The 27,759-nt window shown below is 37.5% G+C and overlaps 3 protein-coding genes across 5 annotated transcripts; 2 read left to right on the forward strand and 1 right to left on the reverse strand.

The window, feature by feature from the left end:
• The first annotated feature begins 3,582 nt into the window (after positions 1–3,582).
• On the forward strand, positions 3,583–7,594 carry LOC137713606 (heat stress transcription factor A-3-like). The gene is made up of 2 exons (XM_068452929.1): positions 3,583–4,369; positions 5,320–7,594. Exons 1-2 carry the CDS (start codon positions 3,887–3,889, stop codon positions 6,427–6,429), a joined length of 1,593 nt encoding a protein of 530 aa, XP_068309030.1. The 5' UTR covers positions 3,583–3,886; the 3' UTR covers positions 6,430–7,594.
• Positions 7,595–7,888: 294 nt separating this feature from the next.
• Positions 7,889–10,858, reverse strand: LOC137713110 (ribosome production factor 2 homolog). The gene is made up of 6 exons (XM_068452366.1): positions 10,670–10,858; positions 10,322–10,525; positions 9,123–9,368; positions 8,795–9,034; positions 8,644–8,709; positions 7,889–8,449 (listed from the first exon to the last, which is right to left on the reverse strand). The coding sequence occupies exons 1-6, from the start codon at positions 10,802–10,804 to the stop codon at positions 8,240–8,242; spliced, it is 1,101 nt and encodes a 366-aa protein (XP_068308467.1). The 5' UTR covers positions 10,805–10,858; the 3' UTR covers positions 7,889–8,239.
• Positions 10,859–14,356: 3,498 nt separating this feature from the next.
• On the forward strand, positions 14,357–21,510 carry LOC137712766 (polyadenylation and cleavage factor homolog 4-like). Of its 3 annotated transcripts, XR_011065241.1 has the most exons (7): positions 14,358–15,095; positions 16,791–16,892; positions 17,137–17,394; positions 17,966–18,382; positions 18,730–20,661; positions 20,785–20,923; positions 21,091–21,510. XR_011065241.1 is itself a non-coding variant. In XM_068451922.1 (6 exons), the coding sequence occupies exons 1-6, from the start codon at positions 14,730–14,732 to the stop codon at positions 20,797–20,799; spliced, it is 3,081 nt and encodes a 1,026-aa protein (XP_068308023.1). In that variant the 5' UTR covers positions 14,357–14,729; the 3' UTR covers positions 20,800–21,027. The 3 variants fall into 3 exon arrangements, 2 of the variants coding, with proteins under 2 accessions (XP_068308023.1, XP_068308022.1); XM_068451922.1 differs by lacking the exon at positions 21,091–21,510 and having other exon boundaries at positions 14,357–15,095; positions 17,975–18,382; positions 20,785–21,027; XM_068451921.1 differs by lacking the exon at positions 21,091–21,510 and having other exon boundaries at positions 20,785–21,027.
• Positions 21,511–27,759: the final 6,249 nt, after the last annotated feature.

The following is a 27,759-nucleotide window of genomic DNA, read 5'->3' on the forward strand; positions in this document are numbered from 1 at the left end:
TGTATTAAGTATGTGGGGTTTATTCAACAATTTGTGGGGTGTTAATATACTAAGCCTAAAATTAAGATAGTCTACATAATTTATTTATTTTTTAAAAGTTAATTTAAGAAAAAAATTATTTTTTAATAATCTCGTGTTAAAAATTTAGTTCAAAAAGATTGAACCAAAAAAAAACTATTTTTCGTTTATCAATTTTTTGTGTTAAAAAATTCAGATTTTAACCCAGATGTTCTTAACTCAACCTAAAAAGTTTGCAAATCGAATTCCATTACCATTTTTTAATAAATGTAGAGTGTTTATTATATTCAAGCTTTGCTTTTTGCTTGTTGAATTGTGTGACATATTCGATGTACCTGACCAAAGTAATATTATAAAAGATAAGTTTCAGTTTACTACTCTCAAGTTTTTTGGTTTTTAATATTTAATATATAAAGTTTTTTTGGTTCCAGAGTCATACCTAAAATGTTAATTTTGAAACAGTCTCATACATCCGTTAGTTTGACTAAGTTTTCCATTAACTGATGATGTAACGTCCATGTTGACAATGACCGGACGTCAGGTGGAAATTAAAAATTCAAAAAAAAAAAAAAAAACCAAAAATTCAAAAAAAACCAAAAGATTTAAAAAAATTCAAAAATTCAAAAAAATTAAAAAAACTAAACCTAAATCGGAACTAGTTTGTTACATGTCCTTGATGTTGAAGGAAACAGATTTTTGGGTCAAGTTCCTTTGTTTTTGGGAGGAATGAGGAGCTTGAAGGTGTTGTCTTTGGGTAGGAATTTATTTTCCGATGACATTCCAGCGAGTTTAGGAGCACTTTCGCAGCTCGAATCCTTGAATTTGGGCAACAACAATCTGACCGGGAAAGTTCCAGATGAGCTCATGATGCAACTAAGCAACTTGACTAGTTTGAATCTGAGTAACAACAGATTTTCTGGTGAGATTATTAATGTTGGAGATTTGAAGAGCTTGCAGGTTTTGAATTTGAGCAATTGGGGGTTTTCCGGGAGCGTTCCTGCCAGCGTTGGTGGTTTGGTGAAGCTTGAAACACTGGATTTGAGTAAGCAGAAGCTTTCCGGGGAGTTGTCGGTTCGGATTTTCGAATTACCGAATTTACAAGTGGTTGCTCTGCAGGAGAATCACTTATCTGGAGATATCCCTCAAGGTTTCCCCATCGCCCAGACCCCTTCTTCCTCCTTCGTCCTCGCCAACTCGATTTCCCTCCTCCGTCCCTCTCCCCACTCGCACTCGTCGTTCTCCGAACCCGACCCATCCCTTCCCTAGTCCCTCCATACCCAACCCCTCCCATCCCTCCCCTAATCCTTCCATACCCAACCCAACCTGACTCGGTCTCCCTGTGTTCGAAATCGAGAAGGCCCTGACCTCGCTGATGAAGATCACGCAGACCAGAGATGATGCGCGGGCCCGACTCTGCACCTTGCAGTGCGTGGTCCTTGGAATTGGTCTGCTATTCCAATGGCAGAGAGCTTCTTTGGTGCAGATCTCCTTTTTTTTTTTTTCAGTTGCAAATCTCCAGAGACCTATGGGCTATGACCTTCTACTCTGGTTTTGAATCTCCGCGATGAATGCCTCGTTGTTGTTGTCGACAGAGAAGAAAGAGAGAGAACCCAGGCCGTGGTGGTGCTGATTTTCAGATCAGCTTTGGTGGTTGTCGAAGAGAAGAAGAAAAAGCGTTGGTGCGGGTGGAGGAAAGGGAACGCCCGCATCCCTGGTTATTTTTTAATTTTTTAAATCCGACTACGAGACGGAAAAAAATTTATGTAATAAATGTTCAAAATCACGAAATTTAAAAGTAGTAAACTGAGATTTCTTGTATTATAAAATTCAAAAAATGATTATAACATTAAGATTTTGGACCGTTATTTTCATCTTGTAAATGATATTTTAAGCACTACGTATTTAATTTTAACCAGTTTGTAAATTCCAGCCTGAGTTGGCATTCATGTGACAAGTGAGTGGCATTCATGTGACAACTGTGTCCAAGTTGGCAATGGCATACATGTGATCAGTGTGCTACAGCAATTAAATTTCAAACAAAAAGTCGTTTTCCTTCCCCTTTTTTTTTTGCCTTTTTGGGAAAGATCTGGCATAAAAGGTTGAATTAGATTTTTTTAAAATTATTATTATTATTAAGTGTTATTTTGAAACTATTATAATAATTTTTTTTTGAACAAAAGATATTTTCTAACTAAAGAAGTGGGGATTGGGAGCCTCACAATGGACCAGACATAGTAATTTGCATTTGATGAGAATCAAACCTAAAACATCTAACTTATAAGTGAAAAAGAATACTACAAACCGTATAATTAAGTAACGAAACTATTACAATAATTAGAAAATATAGAAATTTTGGACCCAGAACACATCGATCATATCACTATGATATTGATTAGATATAAAGAAAATAAATTCTCTATTTAATTAATTATAGGTCAAACAATTTGACAAAAATTAGAGTAGTTGTATCATTTTAGCATTATTAAATGAAGATTTTTTATGAAATGGTCAAAATGAGAAAAGGGGAACAAACTCAGAAATTAATTCTATTCGCTTCAAATTTCAGAGATCAAAATAAAGAGTTATGTAAATTTCAAACATCATTTTTGCCAAAAAGTCTATTAATTATTTGTTTTCTCGCCCAACATTCGGCGACGAAGAAAATAATTATCCATTTCTTAAATCAGCCAGTAGGACGTAGACACGCTAATCACGCGTCGAACCCGCGTCCCCAAATCTAACACCTGACCAAATGGCGTGTCCTGATTGGTCCTCCCCGCTACCTTCATCACCAAGTATAACACGGCGACCTACCGTATCACTTTCAAAATCGCACGGGGTCCAGACAGAATATCAAGAGACAAAAATATCTCCAGCCCAGCGGGCCCCTTTCAAAGTACAACCACCATAACTGTTTTTCAAAACAACGTTGCACCCTGGAAACTCTCTCTCTCTCTCTCTCTCTCTCTCTCTCTCTCTCTCTCTCCCTAGGTCGGTGCTGAAAACGCCCTCAAATTTCAGGGAGCCCCACATGGATCGGAGCTGGGATGACCAAGAAGGCGACTGTTACAGTAGAAAAACCTCCACCGCCTTTGACCGAACTTTCAGGATTTTTATCGAAGAGGGGAACAAACTCAGAAATTAATTCTATTCGCTTCAAATTTCAGAGATCAAAATAAAGAGTTATGTAAATTTCAAACATCATTTTTGCCAAAAAGTCTATTAATTATTTGTTTTCTCGCCCAACATTCGGCGACGAAGAAAATAATTATCCATTTCTTAAATCAGCCAGTAGGACGTAGACACGCTAATCACGCGTCGAACCCGCGTCCCCAAATCTAACACCTGACCAAATGGCGTGTCCTGATTGGTCCTCCCCGCTACCTTCATCACCAAGTATAACACGGCGACCTACCGTATCACTTTCAAAATCGCACGGGGTCCAGACAGAATATCAAGAGACAAAAATATCTCCAGCCCAGCGGGCCCCTTTCAAAGTACAACCACCATAACTGTTTTTCAAAACAACGTTGCACCCTGGAAACTCTCTCTCTCTCTCTCTCTCTCTCTCTCTCTCTCTCCCTAGGTCGGTGCTGAAAACGCCCTCAAATTTCAGGGAGCCCCACATGGATCGGAGCTGGGATGACCAAGAAGGCGACTGTTACAGTAGAAAAACCTCCACCGCCTTTGACCGAACTTTCAGGATTTTTATCGAAGACCTAGTCGGCGTAACTATTCGAACCCCTTATATACCCACTCCCAAGCTCCCCAAACCGCCATTTTCACCCACCACACCCACCTTCCCCTCCCTCTCTCTCTCTGTCTTACCCAGTTCACTGCCATTAACAAAGAGTGAGAATTTCGTTCTATGAGCCCAAAAGACAAGAGCCACCCAAAGTCTCCACCCACTTCAGCTGAATTCGACCCGGAATCAATTGGGTTATCGGAATTTCGACTCGAAGTGTCGGAACCGTTACTGGGTTCTCAGCCGATTCCTTCGTTCACTTCTCCTGTAATGGAATTCGAAGCCTTCTCTTCTGTAAACCCATTGGGTGCTTTTGACTTCACTGAAAAAGTTTCAATTCCAACGTCGTCTATGGGCGGCGGTGGTGCGGAGGACGTGGTTGTTCCGCCGCAGCCACTGGAATGTCTGCAGGGCACTCTGGTGCCTCCATTTCTGTCCAAGACTTTCGATTTGGTCGAGGACCCCTCGCTGGATTCGATCATATCGTGGGGCTCCGGCGGCCACAGCTTCGTGGTGTGGGACCCATCGGAGTTTTCCAGATTCATCTTACCGAGGAACTTCAAGCACAACAATTTCTCAAGTTTTGTGCGGCAGCTTAATACTTATGTGGGTATTTTGCAGTAACACAGCCTGTATTGGCTGCTGTGATCTGTATGTAATTTTTTTTTCTTGTTCTTTAATTCTTTAATTTGTTTTTCTTTCTGTGTTTTAAATTTGTTGTTTGTTGTCTGAATTGGGTTTGATGAGGTTAATTCTGTATAGATGTAGCCGAGGCAATTAGTATTTGTATTAAGCTCGCGATGTAAGATTCTGTAGGAGATGGTGTTGTATTCTTAACTCCCAATTTGTTGTATGTGTAGAGATTCATATGTAATTGACCAAAATGAAATAATAAAAGGATTCTTTTGTGAGAAAAAGGTTTCTTCGATGAAAAGCTTGGCGATTTGTTTTCCAGTTTCCAATAGTTTACGCAGGTGAAGTGACAGAAGAAATGAATTGCTGCTTTTGTTGTTCTTGATGATGATGATGATGTTTATGATGTTGTTGACGCTGATGATGATTGATGTTGTTGATGATATAAGGATGATGTGGTTCTACTTTAATGGGCATGTAATCATCTCATCTCTCTGGATAATATAAGATGTTTTTTAGGATTGTCTTTAATCATGAAGCTTAGAATAGTGAATCTAAATGGAAATGGTAGAGGTTGTTCTTTTATTTATTTAGTAGTTAGGATCGGAGGCTTCTACGAGAAGAACATCTTCCCCTCTTGAGTATGTACTGGAGAGGGGAGTCCGTCAAGTAGAATTCAGGTTCCCTTCGAAATCTGTTATTATACAAGTGTATATTACCCCATTAAAATTTCTCTGATTGTTTTTTATGTGATTTACAGATTGTAAGCGAGGTTCAGTTCTTCATATGCATGAAAGTTGATGGCCTCACATTGTCTTTTGTGATGATTAGATTGCTAATTGAATGATTGTATATATCTTTTGATTTCTGTTATATCGCCTTCCCATTCATTTTTTTAATTATTTTGGGTCTCGCATTCACAGGGTTTTCGCAAGGTTGACACAGATAAGTGGGAGTTTGCGAATGAAGCTTTTCAGAAGGGCAAAAGACATTTGTTGAAGAGGATCCAGAGGCGCAGGTCACCTCAGTCTCTGCAAGTTGGGAGCTTTACTGGGCCTTCTGCGGAAGCAGGGAAGTCTGGAGTCGAAGGTCAGATAGAGACATTGCGGAAAGAGAGGAGTATGTTAATGCAGGAGGTTGTTGAATTGCAGCAGCAGCAGCGGGGCACAGTTGACCATGTGAAGGTAGTGAATCAGAGGCTTCAGTCTGCGGAGCAGAGACAGAAGCAGATGGTTTCTTTCTTGGCCAAGATGCTTCAGAACCCGGCATTCATGGCCCGACTTCAACAAAAGACTGGACAGAAAGACAGAGGCTCTTCAAGGGTGAGGAGGAAATTTGTTAAGCATCAGCAGCATGAACTCAGTAAGTCAGATTCAGATATGGAAGGCCAGATTGTGAAGTACCAGCCTGCTTGGAGAAACCAAACCATATCCTCTACAGCGCCGGATTCAAATCCAGTTCCTTTTGAACAATCTCCTCATTATCCTTCACAAGTTACGACAGGAAAACTGTGTTTGGATGCTGAAAGCACGGCATTCCAATTTGTGGACGCTGCACTAGATGAATTAGCAATCACACAAGGATTTCTTGAAACACCAGAGCAAGAAGGCAAAGGGGCGTCAAGCATGGTAACTGAAGATCCTTTTTTCAAAGGGAAGAGTGTTCTAAGCCCACAACAAGAGGCTAATCCCGAGCATTATGTCTCTTTCGAGGAAGGTTTGTTGAAGGACAGGACTTTTCCAGAACTGTTTTCTCCAGGGATGGAGAGCATGATTAAACAAGAAGACATATGGAGCATGGATTTTGATGTCAGTGCCGGTATGTCAACTTCTATGAATGAGTTATGGGGTAATCCAGTCAACTATGATGTGCCAGAGGTGGGAGTGACCGGTGGATTGTTAGATGTCTGGGATATCGATCCCCTGCAAGAGGCAGGAGGGTTGGGAATCAATAAGTGGCCAGCCCATGAATCTGCATTTGATGAGCCTCAGAGTCAAGGTGTCCAGTCTGCATCTAAAACTACTGATCCGTAGGGCTGCATTTGCTGCCCTTTCGGATCCTAGTCATTTTAAGTTGCAGGGGTCTATTATATGGACGGTTTATTAATGAATATATTAATTTGATAACAAAGTCTTACTCTTTCTTAATCATCCGCTTTTATTCCTTAAATCTTCGATTTCCGTCCTGATATTTGTTCTTTTCCCAACTCTGTTCTCACCTATTTTGTAGGTTGCGTTCCTTCTAGTTGTAGGCTCCATTAATCTCAAAGTTCTGTTGCTAACAAATAATAGAGCTGTGAAACTGCAGGTCTTTATCCTCTGGAAAGGTAGCTCGCTTCCGCCGGGGAAACGGGGTCGTGCGTATCGGATTTTGCCCTTCTGAGCTCGTGAAATTCCAGAAAGGTGAACTGTTTGAGTTTAACAGGTACAGAAATTAGTAGGCCAATCTGTTGAGATCATTCTTCTTCTCGTTGGTCTCCCAACTTTTAACGTTTACAATTTTTTGGACTGGATTTCTCCAGTTGGTGTACGAATACAAACACCGAAGAAGCATTGATGTGCATTACATTAGTGAAGAGTTGCTTTGAAGAACTGCCAGCCTTCTCAAAAACAGTGAGAAGAAGATTAGCGAACGTTCAAACTTGAAGCCGGCGAAATGGGTTAAGATTAGGCTAAATCAAAGATTCAGATGTCCACTGTCACCATATGGTACTTTATATTTTTGGGTTCATCTTTGGTAGTCCGGACTACCGGGTAGTTCAAACTTGAACATCAATTTTTCATACAATTGGATAGCGCCTAAATTAGCCCATGCCCAACGCGATTTTAAACCTGATTGGGCTGGTTAGAATGAAGTAATAACCTGCTCAAATTCAATCCGACCTTTACCCAATCATTTATTGTGTTGGGTCCATGTCAACCCAAATTCAACTCAATTTTTATCTTAAATTGCTCGTGCAGATATTTACCTTATCACACTTCATATTATATTGGGAGGGCTATACTTGAAATTTGATTTCTGGTTTTTAGTTGAACAATGAATGATAGTGTTGCTTTTACGTTTCTTCTGGTTAAAACTTTGGTGTTGTTTTGTAATTAATTTCAACTTTGCATATTTTAATAATGTAGTACAATATTAAACTTGATAGAGTTAGGCAAATTTGAACCAAACCTTTGTAAGCTCGAACCCAATTTATATCCGGATAAACCAACATGAACTCGAAGTCAACCCAAGCTTGAATTATGAATTTCAGATTAGAATTGGGTTGACCATCTAAACCTCCCAACCCACCCGAATTGCATCCCTACTACTCGACTATTTTAGAAAAGTTGTATATTTTGTGCTTTTATTTAGTTCAAGTTCAACTCTGAAAAAGGAGTCATTAGCATCAGAGATGGCAAAAGTTGATCTGAATTGTATCTGCTATTACTTGAACAATTGAATTAAGTCATATTTAGTTAAATGTGGCAAGCAAACTTTCAGAAATATAACTAAAGAAAGAGAAAACAGTACATAACATAAAGCCAATCTTGACATTGGAATGTCGAATAACAGAGCCTTTCAGGCAACAAATTGCTGACGCAGTAACTAATTTTAACTCGCGGAGACGGAAGAGGCTATGGAAGCAGAAGGAATACAACAGATATAACTCATTCTGGGAATGCAACTAATTATATAAGCTAGATCTGTGAAATATGGGAAGAACAAAAATCCCGAGCTCCGCGGAGATCCATTACACCTGCTGACTCTAATCCTTGCAAGCACTGGCCGAAAAGCCGAAGTCTGTTAGTAGCAAGAGAGTAACTCAACTTAACCCCCTGCAGAGTCCGTTTGTCCGAAGACTCACTCGGCATAATTGGTTGTTGTAGGATCATGGCGCTCCCTTTTAAGTTTTTTTGCTTTCTTGGGCTCTAGCATGTGTTGAACCTTTGGTGTACGCTCATTACCCTCGTGTTTCATTCTAGCTTCGCGTCGCTCCCTTTTAACTCCCTTCGTTTTGCTAGGCACAAATGTATCACCAACCTTTGTGTGATAATACACCGTATCTCCAATCTAAACAGAGAGTTTGTCAACAAAAACGATAAAGAAATATTAGTTAGACATTCTTAACATCAGCGTACTGGACAAAATGTACAGTAGAAAAAGACAGCAAGTAGAGAAGAAATGGTTCAGGTCATGTAAACTAACACTCGCCCTCTAGACCACAGAACAACCGCTATATGAAATAATCTATGTTCGCCGTTTACCTTTTGATCTGGGATGTTGATTTTCCCAACCTTGCCCCGCAGTAGGTCCTGTTTAATATTCTTGTCCTGGAAGGAATAAGAGGAATTGCGTTACAGACATGTTACATGCAAAAGAAACCAGAGAAATCAGAAGGAGATCTAGTATTTCAACCTTCTTAGGCTGATTTTTGCCTTCTCTCATTGCTTCTTTCCTTAGGCTTTCATTAGGAAGGCGATGCCGACGAACTACTAAATCCATGGAGGGGCCAACTTCAACTAGCTCCATCCGTGGAACTACTGTGCCAGATTTTTTAAGTCGCAGTGCACATTGAGTAAGAACCACTTTTTTAGAAGATATAGCTGTACATACATATACATGATCTAAACCGGCAAGATTTAATTTCTCTACAACCTGCACATATCATTTTTATGCATATATTAACATCCCTCACTAAATTAAAAAACGAGTAACGTGCAACAAAATGGCAGCAGAGATAAACCTCTCCTCGCAACAGATCAAGCAAAACTTCCTTCAAATGTTGCAGCTCTCCTGCGCTTTCAAATCCTTCTCCAATAAAGCAAATGAAAGGTTTCGTCCCCACCCGTGGTGCTAGTTTCTTGTCATATGTAAACGATTCCAATGGTTTGTAGTTTTCAACACCAACCTCTACAAGATCATATACATGGTGATCATAAGTTCTCCCTATGACAAGATTGTCAGGCCGCTTCTTTGAGTGAGAGCCAAACTGCAATATAAGAGCAATTAACAACTTCAAAATTACATTTGAGAAATCGGGAAATAAACACAAACATAAGATACAGTGCCTGATCTTATTTAGGCAGCACAGGGGCTCAGCATTCTAAATAGGGCGAGTCAAGAACTCAGTTCAGAAAATGGGATAAACATCGATCATCATGCATACATTTTGAAAAATGAGTAGATGTAGTTGGAATATATAAAATTCAAGATATAGGCTTGCATTCAAGATAAAGTCCACATCAAAACTAAAAAGGTAAAATGGGACTAACAAGCGGGAAACGAGCATCCTTGGCATTCCAAAATGAAGGATGATAGATAGAAATAAATACAAATACTTTCATTGGTTGTCAGCTGGTTTTAGTTATTCTGTGTTACGAATTCTGCGTCTGCAATGTCCAAACATATAACTAAACTAGTTTGTCACCTACCAAATCCATTGCAAATGCCACAACAGGATCAAAGAGGCAGGTTCATCATAGAAACATAAACTGAAAAAATCAAAGATTTTTAGAACATTGAAAGAATAGTAACAAATTGAAACCAAAGATTTCTACCAGAAACGCATTCGTTCTAATGAGCAACTCAAAGAAATAACAGAAAACAAGCAAACATCTTCCAAAACGTTCATCAATGCTAGCAAATAAATCCTGTAAAACTAAGCAAATGCTGCAACACTATCGAAATCCAAATAACCTTTCAAATCCAAAACAGAAAACAGTTGCATAACACACACACACACACACTCATATATATATATATATATATATTTATTTATTCATACACACACACACACACACATATATATATATATATATATATTTATTTATTTATTTATCATACACACAAACACACACATATATATTTATTTATTATTCATACCAAGCTCACATGAAATCAAATTATTGGAGAAGCAAAATGCTGAAGTAGTTTTATACTTACGACGAAAATGCTGCAATCGGTTTTGTGAGAGAAGAACTCAAGGGAAGTATCACCCCCACTTTCAAAAGGGCTAATATCCTCATTCCTGCGGCTGAATTTCACAGCACTGTCCTTCTTCAAATGGTAAAGGTCCGATAACGCAGAATTAATCACACTGCTCGTCTTCCTACCGTGAAGAATCAACGTCTTCTTCCCCGTCTCAACCTTTAAAATCATACAAAACCCAATTGAAAAATCAATACAAAATTCGAAAAAACCAATATCCAAGTTGAAAAATCTGAACTTTTGCTTTTGGACACGAGAAAAGTACAAATTTTCCCAAGAAACAAACAGATGAGAGGAACTTACGATCTTGGGGGCACGTTTCTCTAGCTCTCTTCTGGCCCTTCCACTCTTGGGAGTTCTCACTTGCAACAAGGTTGGCTGCGAACCCTCTGGCTCTCTTGTGGCCTTTCCTTTCTGGGCAGTTTTCACAGGCAACATGGTTGACTGCAAAATGTAAAACCCTTTGAGAAATACAGTTGCAGGACTTTGGAAGGGAAGCTAGGGTTTTATTCCAAACCGACGGTGACGACTGTGGGCTCTGATATGATGTCATTAGGGTTTTGTGGGCTCGTATGGACTCGGAAAATTTGCTACTTTACTCGGCCTTCTTCGGCCCATCATTTGTAACCCAGCTTAAGCCCAATCTCTTTTTTCTCTTTCCCTTTCTCTTTCTGTCGAATCTCAATCGTTCACTCATGAAAAAATAAAATGTGAGAGCGAGAATTTCCGTTGTAGCCTCATAGGTGTTACATAAAGAAATTGTCGTTATGTTGATTAAGAGTATTTGTTTGCATATGAGCCTAAGGTTCTAAATTCGGTTTTTCTGTCATCCAATATAGGTAGTTAGTGTTGTCTTTTCTATTTCAATATAACTCAAGCATTTAAAATATTGAAATTATACTAAAGATATTACGTACAACTATTGTAATTTGACGTATGTCATTTTAGCGGCAAATGTTAAGTGTAACCAGGTATATATAAAAAAAAAAACCTATTACACAATATAATTTCTTCACCTTATACAAGTTACACATACTTACACATGAGAGTGCTCCTTGATTACCAAATAATATGGTTATACGCTGCCTAAATGTTTCCCCAAAAATTTGTACATGCGTTAATACCCCACCGCCATTGCCACCATGCCTTCACTGCCACTGAAACCACCGTTGTCTCCACCACCGTTGCCCCTTATCATGACCATCACCACTAACATCACACATGATGACCCATCATTATTTTGAATATTGAATATTTAAAACTAGTGGAAATGCCCATTAAATAAGCCATTAAAAAGTTCATTATTTGAATATTAGAAATTTAAAACTAGTTGAAATGGCCATTAAAAGTTCATTATTCATTATTTTGAATGTTGAAAACCTAAAACCAGTGGAAATGCCATATTAAATAAGCCATTAAAAAGTTCATGAGAATCCACGAGAATACACTAAAATTCAAAATAAAATCCTCACAAAATCCATGAATTTCCATAAGTTTATAACTTGCTCACAATCCCTTAAACTTTTATTTGAATATCATAGTTTGTAAAATACAAAAAATATGTAAAAAATACGTGAGCATATTATTCGACATTAGAAAGAAAGTTTGAAAAATTCGACCTTTTTAAAATTTTAATATTTATTTAAATAATATAATTTTTGTTTTTCAATAGTATTTTAAAAATACGTATATAATATACAAATTTTATGTGCATTATTATTCGGTATAGGCTACCGAACCGAAATTTTTATCCCGATTCCTAAACCGAAATTTTCGGGATTTCCAATTTCAAGACCGATTCCAAATCAAATTTTCAGAATCCGAATTTTCGGAAATCCATAAATAATTTTGGACTTTTGGGCTATAATAACTTGCTGTGCACTGTGCAGTATGGGCTATAATAACTTGTTGTGCAGTGTGCATAATAGCCAATTTGCATATCTATCGTTTCCAAGCATGAACCAAGTGATCAAGTCATTCTGTGTTGAAATAAAATAAAATCAAAATCCTTGCATATATCTGCCTATCTACCGAACCGAAACGTAAATGCAGACACTACCATCACAAAATTCACGCTTCACAAGCTCAAAAAATGGTTTAAAAATTGAAACTTTTGAAAGGAAAAACAATGCGGACGAAAGCAAAAACGAACCTATTGTGTGAAAGCCTTGGGAATTCGCATGGTGGTGTTAAATAGGCCCTTACTCTTTGAAGGAGGATTCTCTACCCTCCTATTCCGATCCTCTTCCATCCCCTCCTCTCACACATTGTTTTTGGTCTTATTATCTCTATAAAAAAAATCAATATAAAATGTTAACGTGGCTTAACCGTGACCGTTCAAATAAGAGGGCATGAAAGGGTAAAGAAATTAGGAGGGTAGAGAATCCTCCTCTTTCCTCCCCATCCTGCCATAACCGATAAATGGTTTCCACCCTATCCCGACTTATCCCAATTAACTAAAAGCATTTTACTTCTTTCACCTCTCGCAAATTTAACAACAAATGAACAAAACATCCCCAACAAAAGTAATCACAATTACCGATAAGAATCGTATAAATAGACCAAACAAGGTTTGCCAACGAAAATAGAGATATTTTTTTAGAACAAACTACACACCCTCCTCCTAATCCCCAAATTAATCAAGCATTTGTTCTATAAAAAATGTTATGATTCGATTGAAACCTGAACAAAAAATGATTGTTTAATTCAATCCATTAACAAACCTGCCTACAGAAAGCTGCAAACAAATTGAAAACACAAAATATAAAAGCAAAATATTTCAGCCCCTAAATGTCAACCCCTAAATTTCAAGTTCAACCAGTAAGGTATATTTCCTCAACCCCTAAATTAAATTTCAACCCCTAAACCCAAATCTAGAATTCCAACCCTAATTGAATTTCAAACCCTAAATTAATTCTAAAATTTACTTGATCTAGGGAGAAGAGAATCGGTGCACAGTCAGTCGACGTCGAGAGAGAAAGGCTCCTCCATTGTCTTTGAGGGATGAGAAGTCGAGAGAGACTCAGAGAGAGATCAGAGATCACAGAGGGGATTTGTGACTCAAGTGAGTCACTTGTGTGGCCGGATTTGAAAACGGAGAGAGAAATCGGCAAGGAAGGTGGTGACAGCGAGCAAGGTTTGAGTTGAGAGTGAATAGTTATGTTCTTCGGTAGGTTTGATAAGATTCAACGGTTGAGATTAAATCTCAACCGAATTCAACAGCTATTAAAATTCTAAATATATATTTAAAAATTAAATAATATATATTTTTTTTTCGGTTCTGTTTGGGATTATCAAAACCCCAAAAACTTGAGACCGATTCTCGTACTGAAATTTCGGGATTGGTTAGGTATTGGGTACTGAAATTTTCGGTTTGGGATTTTTTCGGTTCGGTTTCGGGAATTTTTTTGGTTTGGTTTGAGATTTTTGGTATTTTTTTTCCGGCCCTAGAAAATATATCTAAATAACGCGCATTAGACGTGAAAAATATGTAAGTACGTGTATCATATGTTGGAGTATTATAAGATGTGCAATTTAACAAATCATTGATATTTGTACAAAAAATGTAAGTATTTTTAAAAAATATGTTCGTACGTACATGTATGATACGTTAACTTTATCTTATCATGAGGGCCAACTTATGGGGAAGTGATCATTTCTGGATCTTTCCCATCAAAGCCCACCAATCAAATAATTCGGAATTTTAAAAGTTGATTTAACGGATATAAACAGAAGATCATTTTAAAAATTATAATAATTTTAACCGTTGGATCAGATTTTAAAACTCTGGATTGATTGATTGGTGGGGAAGAGATCCGCCCCAACTTTTGTTTGAAAAAGAAAATTCAAAATAACCTTTTGTATTTTAAGTAAAAAAAAGAGGAAAAGAAAATAACCCTTATTTTATTTCTCGATTGAAAGCTCATTTTCCAATTTTTTTTTTCTTTTTAATTTTAATTGTCTTTAAACGACCTTCCCCGCTATATAATATATCTTCCTCACACACAGATGCACACACTTTTCCTCCCCATGTCCTTGTTCTAAATCTAACCCTAATTCCCAATTCCCTAATCTTCTTATTCCACCAATAACCCTCCAATCTCCGCTCCAATTTTTCGATTTTGTTTTTGCTTTTATTTTTTCAATTTAATTTGTATACCTGTAATAAGAATCAGGGTTTATATTGATAATTATCCATGTATTTAGGGATTTTTGATTTTCTTCATTATCGTGTCGATAACTAGGCCTTTCGCTGTTGGTAGTATACAATTTTGGATTAATTTTTTGTTTTATTTTTATAGATGGCTGATTTGTAATCGAAGATTAGGGATTTAGGGTTAGGGTTTTGATTTCTGAGACTGTGATGGAAATGGAGAGCTCGCGTAGGCCGTTTAGCGGATCGAATGAACCAGGCTTGAAGAAGCCCCGATTGGCCGAAAACCCGAATGGACGAGCTTTTGGGCAGAGACCTGGTGGGGGAGCTAATCCAGTGCTGTCAAGATTCAGAGTGACTGATAAAGACACCGGGAGCGATGACCCGAATCGCGGGGGTGGGGGCTATGTGCCGCAGCCACTGCAGCATCAGGAGCTTGTGAGCCAGTACAAGACGGCGTTGGCGGAGCTCACCTTCAATTCAAAGCCAATTATTACCAATCTGACGATAATTGCCGGTGAGAACCTCCACGCGGCGAAGGCGGTGGCGGCAACTGTATGCAGCCACATTATTGAGGTGAAACTCAGCTTTACACTGTATATAGCTGTATTTGTGTTTTATATTTTTGGTTATGGCACCGGTTGTTTGAATTCGACTTGTACAATGAAAAAGAAAGGGATGGAGGTGCGAAAGGAGAACTAAAATGTGTTAGTGCTCGCTCTTACTCATGTTTTATGTTATGCCGATAATTTAGTGAAATTTTTTTGTTCCGAAAGCTTGTTCCCAGTTAAATGTTTGTTTAATTTCCTGATGCAAATAATAAAGGTTTGCTATGTGTGGTGATCTAGTTTTGACTGAGTGAGAATGTTTGTATTCGCCAGTGAGCCTATCGAAGTAATGAACATCCAATTTCATTCTTATTTTTCCCGTATGATATTGAGTTGAGGGGTTGGCTGCAGTTAACATTGGTCAGGCATTGCACGTGTAATCAATATGTTTTCCTGACATTCCCCCAGGTTTGACAAGTTCCACTTCATCATTTTCTGGTTGCCTGCGTGGAATTTGTTTAATCCATTGCACGCAAATGAGGCTGTATGTAGCTACATGAGAATAGTTTTGACATTCTGTGATTAAATGGGTTTTGTGGAATGAGCTGTAGCACGTTTCAAAACCGAATGAATAAATCACATCCTTATGGTTATGGCCTACGGGTTTCACAGAAAATCTCTGCATATAGCTGTTTTATTCTTGTTACAACAACGCTGCAGCATTTGAAAGGGGAGGAAAACCACTTTCATAGCCTTACAGATGCCGCTATGTTTAGAAAATCAGCATTATATGTTGTGGTTGTATGTAAGAACCTTATTCAGATAGAGTTTTGGGGAGTTTTTAGACCTGATGGTAATGCCTTACAAGACTTCGATAGCTGACTCTGCAGGTGCATGATCTCATATGGTTTTGCTCAGTGGTAATTATCTTGCTATACTGATCTTCTGGTGGTAATTAAAGACTGTCAGATTGACAAAACAGAGAATACATACAAACCTCAGGTTTTGTTAGAGCACTAAAGTGATGGTGCCAATTTCATTGACATCCTTACATTTGAAAGATGGAGGGCATATTTGATTTATCAGTGTGATTACCACCAAAATATACGATGTACAGTACATTTATATACACTTATATACGTCAAATAGATTTAGATGTTCAGTTGATTATTGCACTCTGGAATTGCTCTCCTTTATGGTTCTGATAGTACACATTCCATTTCTAGCTGAGCGTATCTTCTGATTATTAGGTGCCTGGAGATGTTTCTATACATGTTATATTATCTAGGAGTGGCAGAGTGAAGGATGTCTTGTTAGTTAGTTTTCATTGTTCCCATAAGGAAATGACTCAAATCCTTGTGAGACAGAAACTAGAGTGAGAAAGCCAAGTTTTTTGAGGACACACGAGAAAACAAGTCATAAAATATGACTGTAAAAATAAATGAATGAATATCACTCGCATTATTCTAGTTACTGTATTTTCTCCTAAGAGCCTAAGTTTTGCCCCCCCCAATGGGATAGTTTAGAAGTGATTATACGTGCAGTTTATGTTGCTTTTGATATCTTATAAATGTGTTTGAAGAGTCTAAACTGACACAAATTCTCCTTCCCCTTCCACACTCTCTTGTTGGTTCTAGGCCATTGGTTTATTAATTGCTTATTTGTTTAAACAATACTGGCTGCATCTAGTGTATAATATCTAATTCTAGAAAGTAATTTGCAGGTTCCTAGCGAGCAGAAGTTACCATCACTTTATCTTTTGGACAGTATTGTAAAGAATATCGGAAGGGATTATATCAAATATTTTGCTGTCAGACTCCCTGAGGTTAATTTCTTTCTTGATTCTCAGCATGCTTTGTCTAGTTGATGGAAAGCATGCTTTTTTTTTTTTCTTTTGACATGTATTGTTCCTGATCTTCACCGCTAACCCATTACCTGGTATCTTTCAAATAAAAAAGATGTTTGTTTGCACACTACATCCTTGCTACCCGTATTTGTCACAACTCACGGTAGACTTGATTCTTTGTTAGTTACTTTGCCAATTCTTTGCCTTTCTCTTGAACTTATAGGTGTTCTGCAAGGCATATAGGCAGGTTGAACCTCCTATACATCAAAGTATGCGACATCTTTTTGGAACATGGAAAGGAGTGTTTCCTGCTCAGACACTTCAGATGATTGAGAAAGAACTTGGATTTTCTTCTACGGCAAATGGTTCATCCACTGGAGCAGCAACATCAAGACCAGATTCGCAGTCACAGCGACAAGCACATAGCATTCATGTGAATCCCAAATATTTGGAAAGGCAACGTCTTCAGCAGCCAACTAGGGTAAGTGGAGTTCTGAAGTCAATTATGGATGTGGATTCACATCTCTTGAGTTTTGACCACCTAGTATTGATGTTCCAAGATTTAGTGGTGGATTGTTAAAAGTTATCACAAATAAATAATAACATCAGAAAACTATACTCTGATGAGCTTTTTTAACACTGGAAACTAGAACTCTTATAGTAGGTTCTAAAACTTCTATGTTGCTCTTTTTATTTATTCAGGGAGTTTATTCATAGAATATTGCTCTTATAGTTTGGAGTTATGCTATATTTTCCAGAAGTATCTTGATCCTTTACCAGATGACTTGATATCTGAGAATATATGTTTTCTTCGTACAACCTTGATTTACCCACATGCTCCTTATGAAAAGATAAGTGCTTTTACTTATTTCGTTTATGCTGGTTTTTGGTATGAAGGCAAAAAGAATGGCTAGTGACTTTTCTAGGGCTATGGCAAACTCAATTGATGATGATCCTGCTGTTAAAATGCATGAATGTTAAGTAAAATTTGATATTATGTGCGTATTATTGTCCTTTTTTTTTTCACAGCTCATGATAGGTAACATTTGCAGAATTTGCAGCAGTCCAATGCAGATGCACTAAGCGAGCGTGTTCATGAGAAGAACATTGATGCTGAATATGGAGAATATGAATATGGTTCTGATCTTCCCGGGAATTCAAACCCAGGAATTGGAAGAATTGGTGGGAAGATTACAGAAACACTACCCACCCAAAGAAATGGTGTTAATATCAGGCATGGACTTGCAAGTTACTCGGCACCTAAATCTGCTAATGCTGATCCTCGCTTAAAGGCAGCACCAGGCATTGCAACTAGAAACGGTGGTGGGCTTTCTAGTAGCTGGAAGAATTCTGAGGAAGAGGAGTTCATGTGGGATGATATGAACTCAAGATCAACAGATCATGGCCCCTCAGATATTTCTAGTAACTCAAGAAAAGATCACTGGGCCTCTGATGATTCAGAGAGATTGGTAAGCTCCAATTGCTTGTACTGATTGAAAAATTGGGACCTGAAGGTTGATTACCTACCGGTTCACATGTTAATTTCTCAGCCACAAAGTGTGGAGGTAGATACAAGGACAAGTTTTTTTGTGCTTCAGTTTTTTTGGATAGCTGGCTAAATCTCAGAAGAGTTTACAGTTTACACAATACTGACATAGTTACTGGGCAGATCCCTGTTGGGATCAATACAATGATTTTACTTTCACACTTATCTTAACCTCTAGGATGCACAAACTGCCTCTTACATTTAAGGATATTTTTTTTTTTGAAAAAAAAAGAAGAAAATCTTATTATTTGAAATTGCTCATATTCTCAGGGGTTTGGAGGTCATTTTCGTAAACCAAAAACTGTAAATGATTATGCATCAACAGCTGATCCGGATACCTCTGCTGACCCTACTGAACAGAAAGACCCATCTGCTTTTGGTCACCGGATTTCATCACCTTGGACATTGCAGGACTCTATCGGTGTTGACAGGCTGACCCCTTCTGGTACTCCTGTCATTAGTTCGGTTCACTCAGATCGTTATGCTTCAAGTTTAAGTGGGCTATCGACAAGTGGAGATTTTTCTGTGGCCAGGATGGGAAGTAGAGCACAAGTAGCATCTTCTCGCGTTGGAGCGTTAAGCATCGGATTTAGTGCAGCATCAGGGCCTACTGGAGCTTTAGGGAAACAGCAGCAACTTCAGTCTGTGAGAGCTGCATCACCATCTGGGCAGTCACTGATGCACCAGTATTCTCCCTCACCTACATCAACAGTACAACACCCTCGTCATCATTTGCAAAGTTTAGCTGAGCAAGACCTTGCCGAGGACCCTTTGCCAATCCCAACTCCCAATGCTCGACTGGGTAGCAAAGCAAAATCACAGCCTCAAGATTTATCTTTGTCAATTCCTGCCATCCAATCAAGGCACAAATATGCCTCTCGACAACAACCAGACAGTATAGAGTCTGAATCTTTCGGTCACACTAAGAAGCCCCATGTGCTACCGGTCTCCACTTTTTCAACTCCGTCAACTGTTGGAGATTCTATACCAGATCATTCAAATGTCATTGCTGCAGAAACCTCAGGACAGTTGAGCACTAGTAGTTTGTTGGCTGCCGTTATGAAGACTGGAATTTTATCTGACAAATCAATTACTGGTAGCCTACCGAATTTGAATCTTCGGGACATGGGACATATTCCATCACTGCCAGGTTTTCAGTCTCCCTTTCCAAGTGGACCTCCCCCTACTCAGGTTGCACTCCCAGGGTCCAAGGTTGCCTCAGCACTTACATCAGGTCACCTTTCTGGTGATAACTCGCCGGCTGCCTCAAATGTATCACAGAAGGAGGTAGGCCATCTGCCACTTCCACATAGCCAACCTCCTTCATCTCTCGAGGGTAGTGCGTCAGCAAGTTCTTCAACTGTGGTGAATAATTCCTCGGATCCAATTTCTAGCCTTTTAAGCTCCTTAGTTGCAAAGGGTTTGATATCTGCATCAAAGTCAGAGTCGCTCGCTCCTGTGCCATCCCAAAAGCCAACTGAACCGCAAAACAAGAGCCTTGGTGGACCTGCCACCAGTTTAGTGTCAGTGTCTCCAGTTTCAGTTTCAACAAGTCTTCCTGTTTCATCTCGAACTGATGATGCATCTCTCCCAGAACCTGCAGCTAAAACATCTGCTGCCTTACCTCAAATTACGAAGACAGAAATAAGAAACCTCATTGGCGTTGAGTTTAAGCCAGATAAAATCCGAGAATTCCATCCAGCCGTGATTGATGAACTTTTTAATGACCTTCCACATAAGTGTAGCATATGTGGCCTTAAGCTCAAACTTAGAGAACGACTTGAGAGACACTTGGAATGGCATGCTTCGAAAAATCCCAAAGCCAATGGTTCAGCTATGGCATCAAGGAAGTGGTATCCAAATTTAACCAGCTGGGTTGCTGGAAAAGCAGGACCCCCTTTGGTACCTGAGGCCAACAATTCAATAGACGAGCCTAATGAGACGATGGACATTGATGAGCCCATGGTTCCCGCAGACGAAAACCAATGTGCATGTGTTATATGTGGCAATATTTTTGAAGATTTTTATCGTCAAGAAAGGGATGAATGGATGTTCAAAGGAGCTTCGTACATGAGTATTCCATCTGGGGCCGGTGAGATGGAAACCACAGAGGAGAGTGTTTTGAAGGGTCCCATTGTGCATGTAAATTGTACAGTGGAAAGTTCACTCTCTGATTTGGGATTGCCGGGCCATGTTAAATTGGTAAGCTCTTGTTAGTTAAGTGTGGGCAAAATAATTGTCAATGTTTTGGCCCTTCTTTTATTAGTCTTCTACCATAAACTATCGATTTTAGATGTTAAGATGTTGCCTCTTACTTTTTGCAAGGAACCGGAAATTTAGCGCTCGAAGTTGAAGAGACAAAACTCCATGCATTCTGAACTTTTGAGGGAATTCCAGGTTTTAGATTAATGTGTCTTTAGATGTGAATCTTCGATGCCTATTTTTCGTGCTCCACAAAATAGTGGTGAGAGCTTTCAACTAGCTCCTCCTCTACAATTTTCTTCTTGTTTAATTCAAAGTTTTCGAGGAAAAGAAATACATCCCGTTGCCAGATAGTTTCCATCTCAATGATTTCTCTTATGTGCTTTTGATGTTTTGCTATATTTGTTCTTGTTTTTGACTTCTGTGAAGCGATTTGCACTTGGTACCATAGTCGTCGTCCGATCTTAGTGCAACAACGAAAACACCTCCGATCCTCCGAACGAAACCATTCCAGCTTCACAATCGGCATGTGTTTGTGGCCCTTGAGGGATGCCTCTGTATCATGCTACCATTAGTGGAGCAATGTTTTTACAATTTATGTTTTAAATTTTCACCTTTTTATTTTTGTCGGTGTAGTTTATAGCATTTGGAGTTGAATACTGTCTACTTTCGATGCTTGTGGAAAGATAATGGATAAATGTTACTTTACCTTCCCAAACTTTGTAGGATAGCATCTTTTCATCATATAATTTAGTGTGCCATTTTTTTGCCTTTTGTGTCGTGTTTGCTTTTTGACTCGTCTTGGGTTGAATTGGAATGGGTAAACTACTATATTGAAGGTATCTCCAAAACAAGTAAAGAAAAAAATTGTATCCAACTTGAAGGTAGAAGATGAAATATTCGTTTAAAAAGTTCATCTATTCCAATGCTCCGCAAAGTTGGTGGATTAGAAGGGATTGGTTTTTTTTTCATGTCTAATTCCGTTCTAATTTCTCTCAAAATAAAAAATTATTATTCTCTTATCTCAAGAATACCTTGATTATAAAGTGATCCTTTACGATTCAATTCTAGACAGCAAATGAGGCATAATTGCACCCGTAAAAGGGTTATGTTCATGTCAATACCAAAGTAGTTTTGATCAATCCTAGACAACAAACCGACGAGGCTTAATCGTAAAGGGTTATGTTCTTGTCGATACACAAGGAGTTTTGATCACAAATGGTCTTGGACGTTAGAAAACAAGTTAGGGTGGTACTATTCAAGCACTATTTGTTAATTTTTGTTATTTGATATTATTCAATTCTTTTAATCTGACGATTGTAAAAAGTAAAAACCGCATAAGAAGTTAGCGTCATGTATTACGTTATGTTTCGTACATCAATCTCTTTCATGCCGACTAGTTCTGCAAGAAATTTTGTTACGGTGGTGACATGGTACGTGTGTGGAGCCTGCAAGTGCCCCCACATGCATGAATGATGAAAACGTTTTTCTTATTCCACATGCACTTTCTTACATCCCTCATCCCACTTTGAATGATTCTCTCTCTCAATAATTCAGTATTATTATTTGCTCAATTATTTAGCGTCATGAATTCCTCTTTCTGAGAATGTGATCCTAAATTAATTATAAAAAAATTTCAATGGTAAGGATTTTGCTCCCAAAATTGTTTCTACTTCGAATTATGATCTTTCGTTAACATTTTCGTACTTCTGTTTTAATCTTCTATGCTTAAAATATAAAAAAAGTGTCTATGAAAAAATAAAGTGCGGAAATTACTTATTGACGTAAAAATTATCACAATAATGAAGGAAGAAATAGTAAATGGCAACTTTGATATTATATAACTTGTTTGGATGTGCTTTTAAAATGACTGAAAGTGCTTTTGATGAAAATGTTTTTAGAACCAATCTTTAGTAAAAATACAAGTGAATCCTGAAAAAGCACTTCAAATGCTTCCTGGAAAAAGCACATAAATGATGGTTCTTGCAGAAAGCACTTCAAGTGTTTTTGGAACCTAAAACAATTTCATCTAAAAGCACTTTCAGTCATTTTAAAAGCACATCTAAATAAGTTTATATTTTCTTACACAAAAAAATAAACAATTATTTCTTATACACAACTTTTATGCGAAAATCCATCTTATTTCTTATACAACTTTGATGCGAAAATCCAAAGTCTATGGCTTATGGTTTTGGGTGTAAATATAATCCAAGTGAGCTTCAGCAATCATCCTTCTCTGCAGACACTCTTCATCATTTTCATCACATTCTTCTGCTCCCATCAGCTGTGGAAAATTAAAATGAAAATTACCACGAACCCAACAAACAATTAATCAAAGAAGAACATCAAAATATAATAATTAACTAACGAAAACGCAAAAAAAATCATAGATAAATTAAAACGGGGGAGGGAGGGATATATATTTATTATCTTACATTTGCAATATCATCGGCTCCAGTTAGTGAAGCTTTGTTTTGTTGCAGAAGACGACCACGAGCAGATGATGAGTTGAAGAGAAGAAGAAAAACAAAGAGAGAAAATATGAGAAAGTTTTGGTTATTCTTCATCTGCTTGATGGGTTCTCTTCTCTATTTGGCTTTTGGCTTTTGGCTTTTGGGTGGTGAGTGTGTGTTCTGAGAAAAAAGGGAAGGAGAAGCAAAGCAGTGTATAAATAAGATGAATAAAACTAAGCCAGTGTTTCAGTCACATGGAAGGCCAAGCAAGCACTACAAGCAGTACAGTTTGTGGGGTCTACCCACTTCCTTCCCTTTGTTTGTTTATGACAAGAAATAAAATTTAGGAATTTTCATGCTATGGTAATTCTTCTTCATACGGGAGGCTTATGTTCAAATGTTGAAATACTTCAGTAAATTTTTTCTGAGTCTTGAAAGAGTAGATTGTCGTGTGGCTTCGTCATCAATTGGTTTCTTTTAATAAAAAAATGCAAGGAAACTAGAGAAATGGTAAATTATAATAAACGTAATTGATGCCGGATTCAATTGAAATAGGGAAATTATGAATACAAGATATAAGAAATATGGAAGAGAGGGATTGAGAATGCGATTAACTATTTTTTTCTAATTAATTTTTGACATGTTTATTTACTTGGAACGGTACGAAATTATTCTAATTCTTCACTTCTCATGTGTTTTCTAAAATATTACTTCAATCAAGAATGAGTTTACTAACGTGTACAAAACAAAAAAAATATATGGCTCGCATATTACAGTCCGTGATGAGTTGATATCCCTTTTCTTCTGTCCTCTAAATCCCACTTCACTAATTCATGATTTCTATAATTTCAAAAGTAAATTTCATTAGTTCAATTGATTTTTTCTTTCAGATATTGTATTGCGTACTTTTTAAATTCTTATGTATTTGTAATGAGATTATATACGCCTGTTTTATGTAAATGTTTTTTCATTTTTCATATATAAAGTACTTATAAAAGATAATTGTTGAACCAAATAGAAAACTTGGAGTATATAGAGCTAACGGAAGATTTGATGTAAAACCGAAAGCAGTAACATTTTAAGATTTATACCGTCTGAACAAAATAAATATAATATACACAGTACAGGTAAACCACGGTGTGGTATAGTGTGTGAGATAAAGAATTTCGTGTTTACTACGTGTTCGTCATTGTTATGGTCATTGCTGATGCTTCTGTGCTTTCTCTTTGGATGCACAGAAAGAAAGAGAACCGCAGGTCTTTCCACAAAGACAAAAATCGTCAACCAAGTCAACTTTTGGACTGCCTTCCCTGACATGCACGCATGCCCGACAAGCTGTTTTCCATTTGAAAATTTGCAACCTAACTTATTAACTTTGTCCCAAATTTCTACAAACCCTCCAAACACGTACGTGATTAACTATCCTTTCTAACGTTGGAGGACATATTCGACTCCTTAATTATAAGGAGTATTTTAGAAATTGATAGAATTTATGACGTTCACAATGTCCAGTTAAATCTCTACGTTTCACCCTGACGCATTAAATCTTCTTGTTTCTTCATAACTCGTCATTCGTCAAATCTTTTCGTTTCCTTGTGTCTCGTTACAGAGCAGTTTCTTTACTTTCATTTTCTGTTTACAAGAGCTATAAGAGAAAGCTAACATGGAGAGAAATGTTACAACCTTGACAAGCCTCCCTTCATATCGCTCACACTTTTATTTATCTTCGAGTCAGATTTTTTACAGAGTCACATGTGCTCGTGGAAATCCAATGGAATTTCACCACTTTGTATATAAAAATCCAAACTTTAATTGTTCAGATTCAAATACACAAAGATTGAAGATGGTGACTTTTATTAAATGTTGTAACAATTAGAGAGAGAAACTAATTATATTAGTCTGTGAAACTGAAAATTAATAAAATTTCAGTGAAGCCCTCCTCCTGCCTCTCATACCAAAGTTCCATCTGAGATTTGGTTAAATGTTGATGGGTTTATTCATATCGGGAAATTGAAAATTTCCATGAAACCCTCCTCTATCTCCTACCTGCGTCTCCAGCCCCGCCCTTTACCTGCATCCGGATATCTGAACGAGGAAACCAGAGAGTGGGAGATAAAGACAAGTGTAAATTTTTGTCCACATGTCCTTGAAAGCTGTCCTCTAATTGCTCGACGAATTGCCACTTGAGGTCTGGGGTAGGGTAGCTGCTAGCGTCATGCCTTTGTATGTATTGATATGCGCATATGTCAATAGGCTCAATCATCATATGCAGGCATCTGTCACGATGTTCGCTAAAAAAATATTGACATCAATCGACATATGCTCGCTCGAAAGTTGTTGACATCTATTGACATGCATACAATATGACGCAAAATCAAAACAGTAACATTTTAAAATTCATATATTCGAACAAAACAAATATAAAATAGACATTACAGGTACTTAGCATCAAACCCAGTGTGGTATAGTGTGTGAGATAAAGAATTTCGTTGTGTACTACGTGTATGTCATTGTTATGGTCATTGCCGATGCTTCTGCTTTCTCTTTAGATGCACCGAAAGAAAGAGAAATAGCATGTCTTTTCCCACAAATACAAAAATCGTCAACTAAGTCAACTTTTGGACTGCCTTCCTTGACATGCACGTATGCCCTACGCAGCTTTTTTCCATTTGACAATTTGCTACCCAACTTATGAACTTTGTCCCAATTTCTACAAACTCCAAATACGTACGTGATTAAGTGTCCTTTCTAATATTGGAGGATATATTTATAACACGTTCCTTGTAGATGAGTCAAACTGAGTGTTTTTTCTCATTATTTTTTAAATTGATAGAATCTATATAATGTTCACAATGTTTAATTAAATTTTTACATTTTTCACTTTGACGCGTTAAATCTTTACGTTTCATCATAGCTCGTCAATTGTTTGCGTTTCCTTGTGTCTCATTGTAAATGAGGCCCTTCCTTCATCTGTTTAAATACCATGATTCATACCCCTTCCTTTCATTTTCTATCTATAAGAGCTACAAGAAAGAGTTGACATGGTGATAAAATGTTGAAAACCTTGACAAGCCTCCCTTCATCTCTCACACTTTTATTTCTCTTCGAGTCAGATATTTTTACGTAGTCACACGTACTTGTGAAGATACACTGGAATTTCACCACTTTGTATATAAAAATCCAAACTTTAATTGTTCAGATCCAAATACACAGAGATTGAAGATGGTGACTGTTATTACTAGAGAGACGAACTAATTACATTAGTCTGTGAAACTGAAAATTAATATAATTTCAGTGAAGCTCTTCTCCTGCCTCTCATACCAAAGTTCCATTTGAGATTTGGTTAAATGTTGATGGGTTTATATCATATCGGAAAGTTGAAAATTTCCCTGAAACCCTCCTCTACCTCCTACCCTGCGTCTCCAGTCCCGCCGTTTACCTGCATCTGGATATCTGAGCGAGGAAACCCGAGAGAGAGAGAAGTTTTGTCCACATGCATGTCTTTGATAACTGCTGGGCACTGAGTAAGGTAGTTGCTAGCTTCATGCATTTGTATGTGTTGCTATAGCATATATATGTCAATAGGCTCACTTAGCATATGCAGGCATCTGTTACATGCTCTCTAAAAAACTATTGACATCAGTCGACATGCTTGCTTGGAAGTTGTTGTTGGCATTTATTCACATGTGTGCAATGACTTGGCAAGTAATCTCAAGCCTATTAAAACTTGATGAAATACCAATTTGCATGTTATTCGGTCCAAAAAATTTACACTACGCACACTATTCTTGCTGACTTTCCAATAGTATTTTTAGGATCCACTACTAGCCACATATCGGTATACCCAGACATGTGAGTTGGTCTCAATACCTATTCACAGATTATATAGAATATTGACCAGTCTGCATCTTCTAGATGCTTACAAAAATTTAAAGGAAATTTAACGAAAAACTATATTTTTACACTAAAAAGTCAATCTTGGTGCTATATTTTATTTTTATCGTTAAAACTTAAAGTTTTCAAGCCATTTTCATTAGTTTTTCTAAATTTAAAATGTGAGATCAAAACTAAAGAACAAAAATTAATGCTGGAACTGTTAATCTGTATATATCTTTATCACTTTGTCTTGAGCGTGACATAATTGAAAAATCTAGGCAATAATCTGTTAAAATATGATTTTCTAAACCTTTTGCACTTATCAAATATTTAAGTTAACAAAATTTCAACAAATTATTGGGGGGATTGGATTATTTAATCAGTTCCTAAATTGTCCTATTTTTTAATTTCACCTTCAATCAGCCTCTCAGTCTCGTTTCAATTAGAGCTCGACAACATGCATGAAATTAATCTCGTTTTAATTAGTGTAGACAAATTAACTTTTTGACTAGCAGTATCGTCAGATCGACATCACTAGCTACCCAGATATGCTTCTCTCTCTTTTACTAAGAGGGATCTCCTTGCTACTATTCATCGAAAGGGATTCAATTGACAAATTAGGTAAACTATGAATGGCATATAATGATTTGAATTTTGTTATCACAAAAAAATTCAAAACATTGAAAATCATCTGACTATAGTCTGACTATAGCGCAGCAATAATATCGATGATACTTTTGAAAGGCCAAAATTTCATATAGAGATCAAA

Source organism: Pyrus communis, chromosome 13 (assembly GCF_963583255.1).
Source record: "Pyrus communis chromosome 13, drPyrComm1.1, whole genome shotgun sequence".
NCBI classification, from domain to species: Eukaryota; Viridiplantae; Streptophyta; class Magnoliopsida; order Rosales; family Rosaceae; genus Pyrus; species Pyrus communis.

Bases quoted from the DNA above. Each gene is read 5' to 3' on its own strand.
- LOC137713606 (XM_068452929.1), top strand. From the start codon at position 3,887: ATGAGCCCAAAAGACAAGAGCCACCCAAAGTCTCCACCCACTTCAGCT. The intron at 4,370-5,319 runs GTGGGTATTTTG...TCGCATTCACAG, and splicing joins TGCGGCAGCTTAATACTTAT to GGTTTTCGCAAGGTTGACAC.
- LOC137712766 (XM_068451921.1), top strand. From the start codon at position 14,730: ATGGAAATGGAGAGCTCGCGTAGGCCGTTTAGCGGATCGAATGAACCA. The intron at 16,893-17,136 runs GTTAATTTCTTT...TTGAACTTATAG, and splicing joins TTGCTGTCAGACTCCCTGAG to GTGTTCTGCAAGGCATATAG. The intron at 17,395-17,965 runs GTAAGTGGAGTT...TAACATTTGCAG, and splicing joins GTCTTCAGCAGCCAACTAGG to AATTTGCAGCAGTCCAATGC.
- LOC137713110 (XM_068452366.1), bottom strand. From the start codon at position 10,804: ATGTTGCCTGTGAAAACTGCCCAGAAAGGAAAGGCCACAAGAGAGCCA. The intron at 9,369-10,321 runs GTAAGTATAAAA...CTTATATTGCAG, and splicing joins CCGATTGCAGCATTTTCGTC to TTTGGCTCTCACTCAAAGAA. The intron at 9,035-9,122 runs GTTTATCTCTGC...TGATATGTGCAG, and splicing joins TTGATCTGTTGCGAGGAGAG to GTTGTAGAGAAATTAAATCT.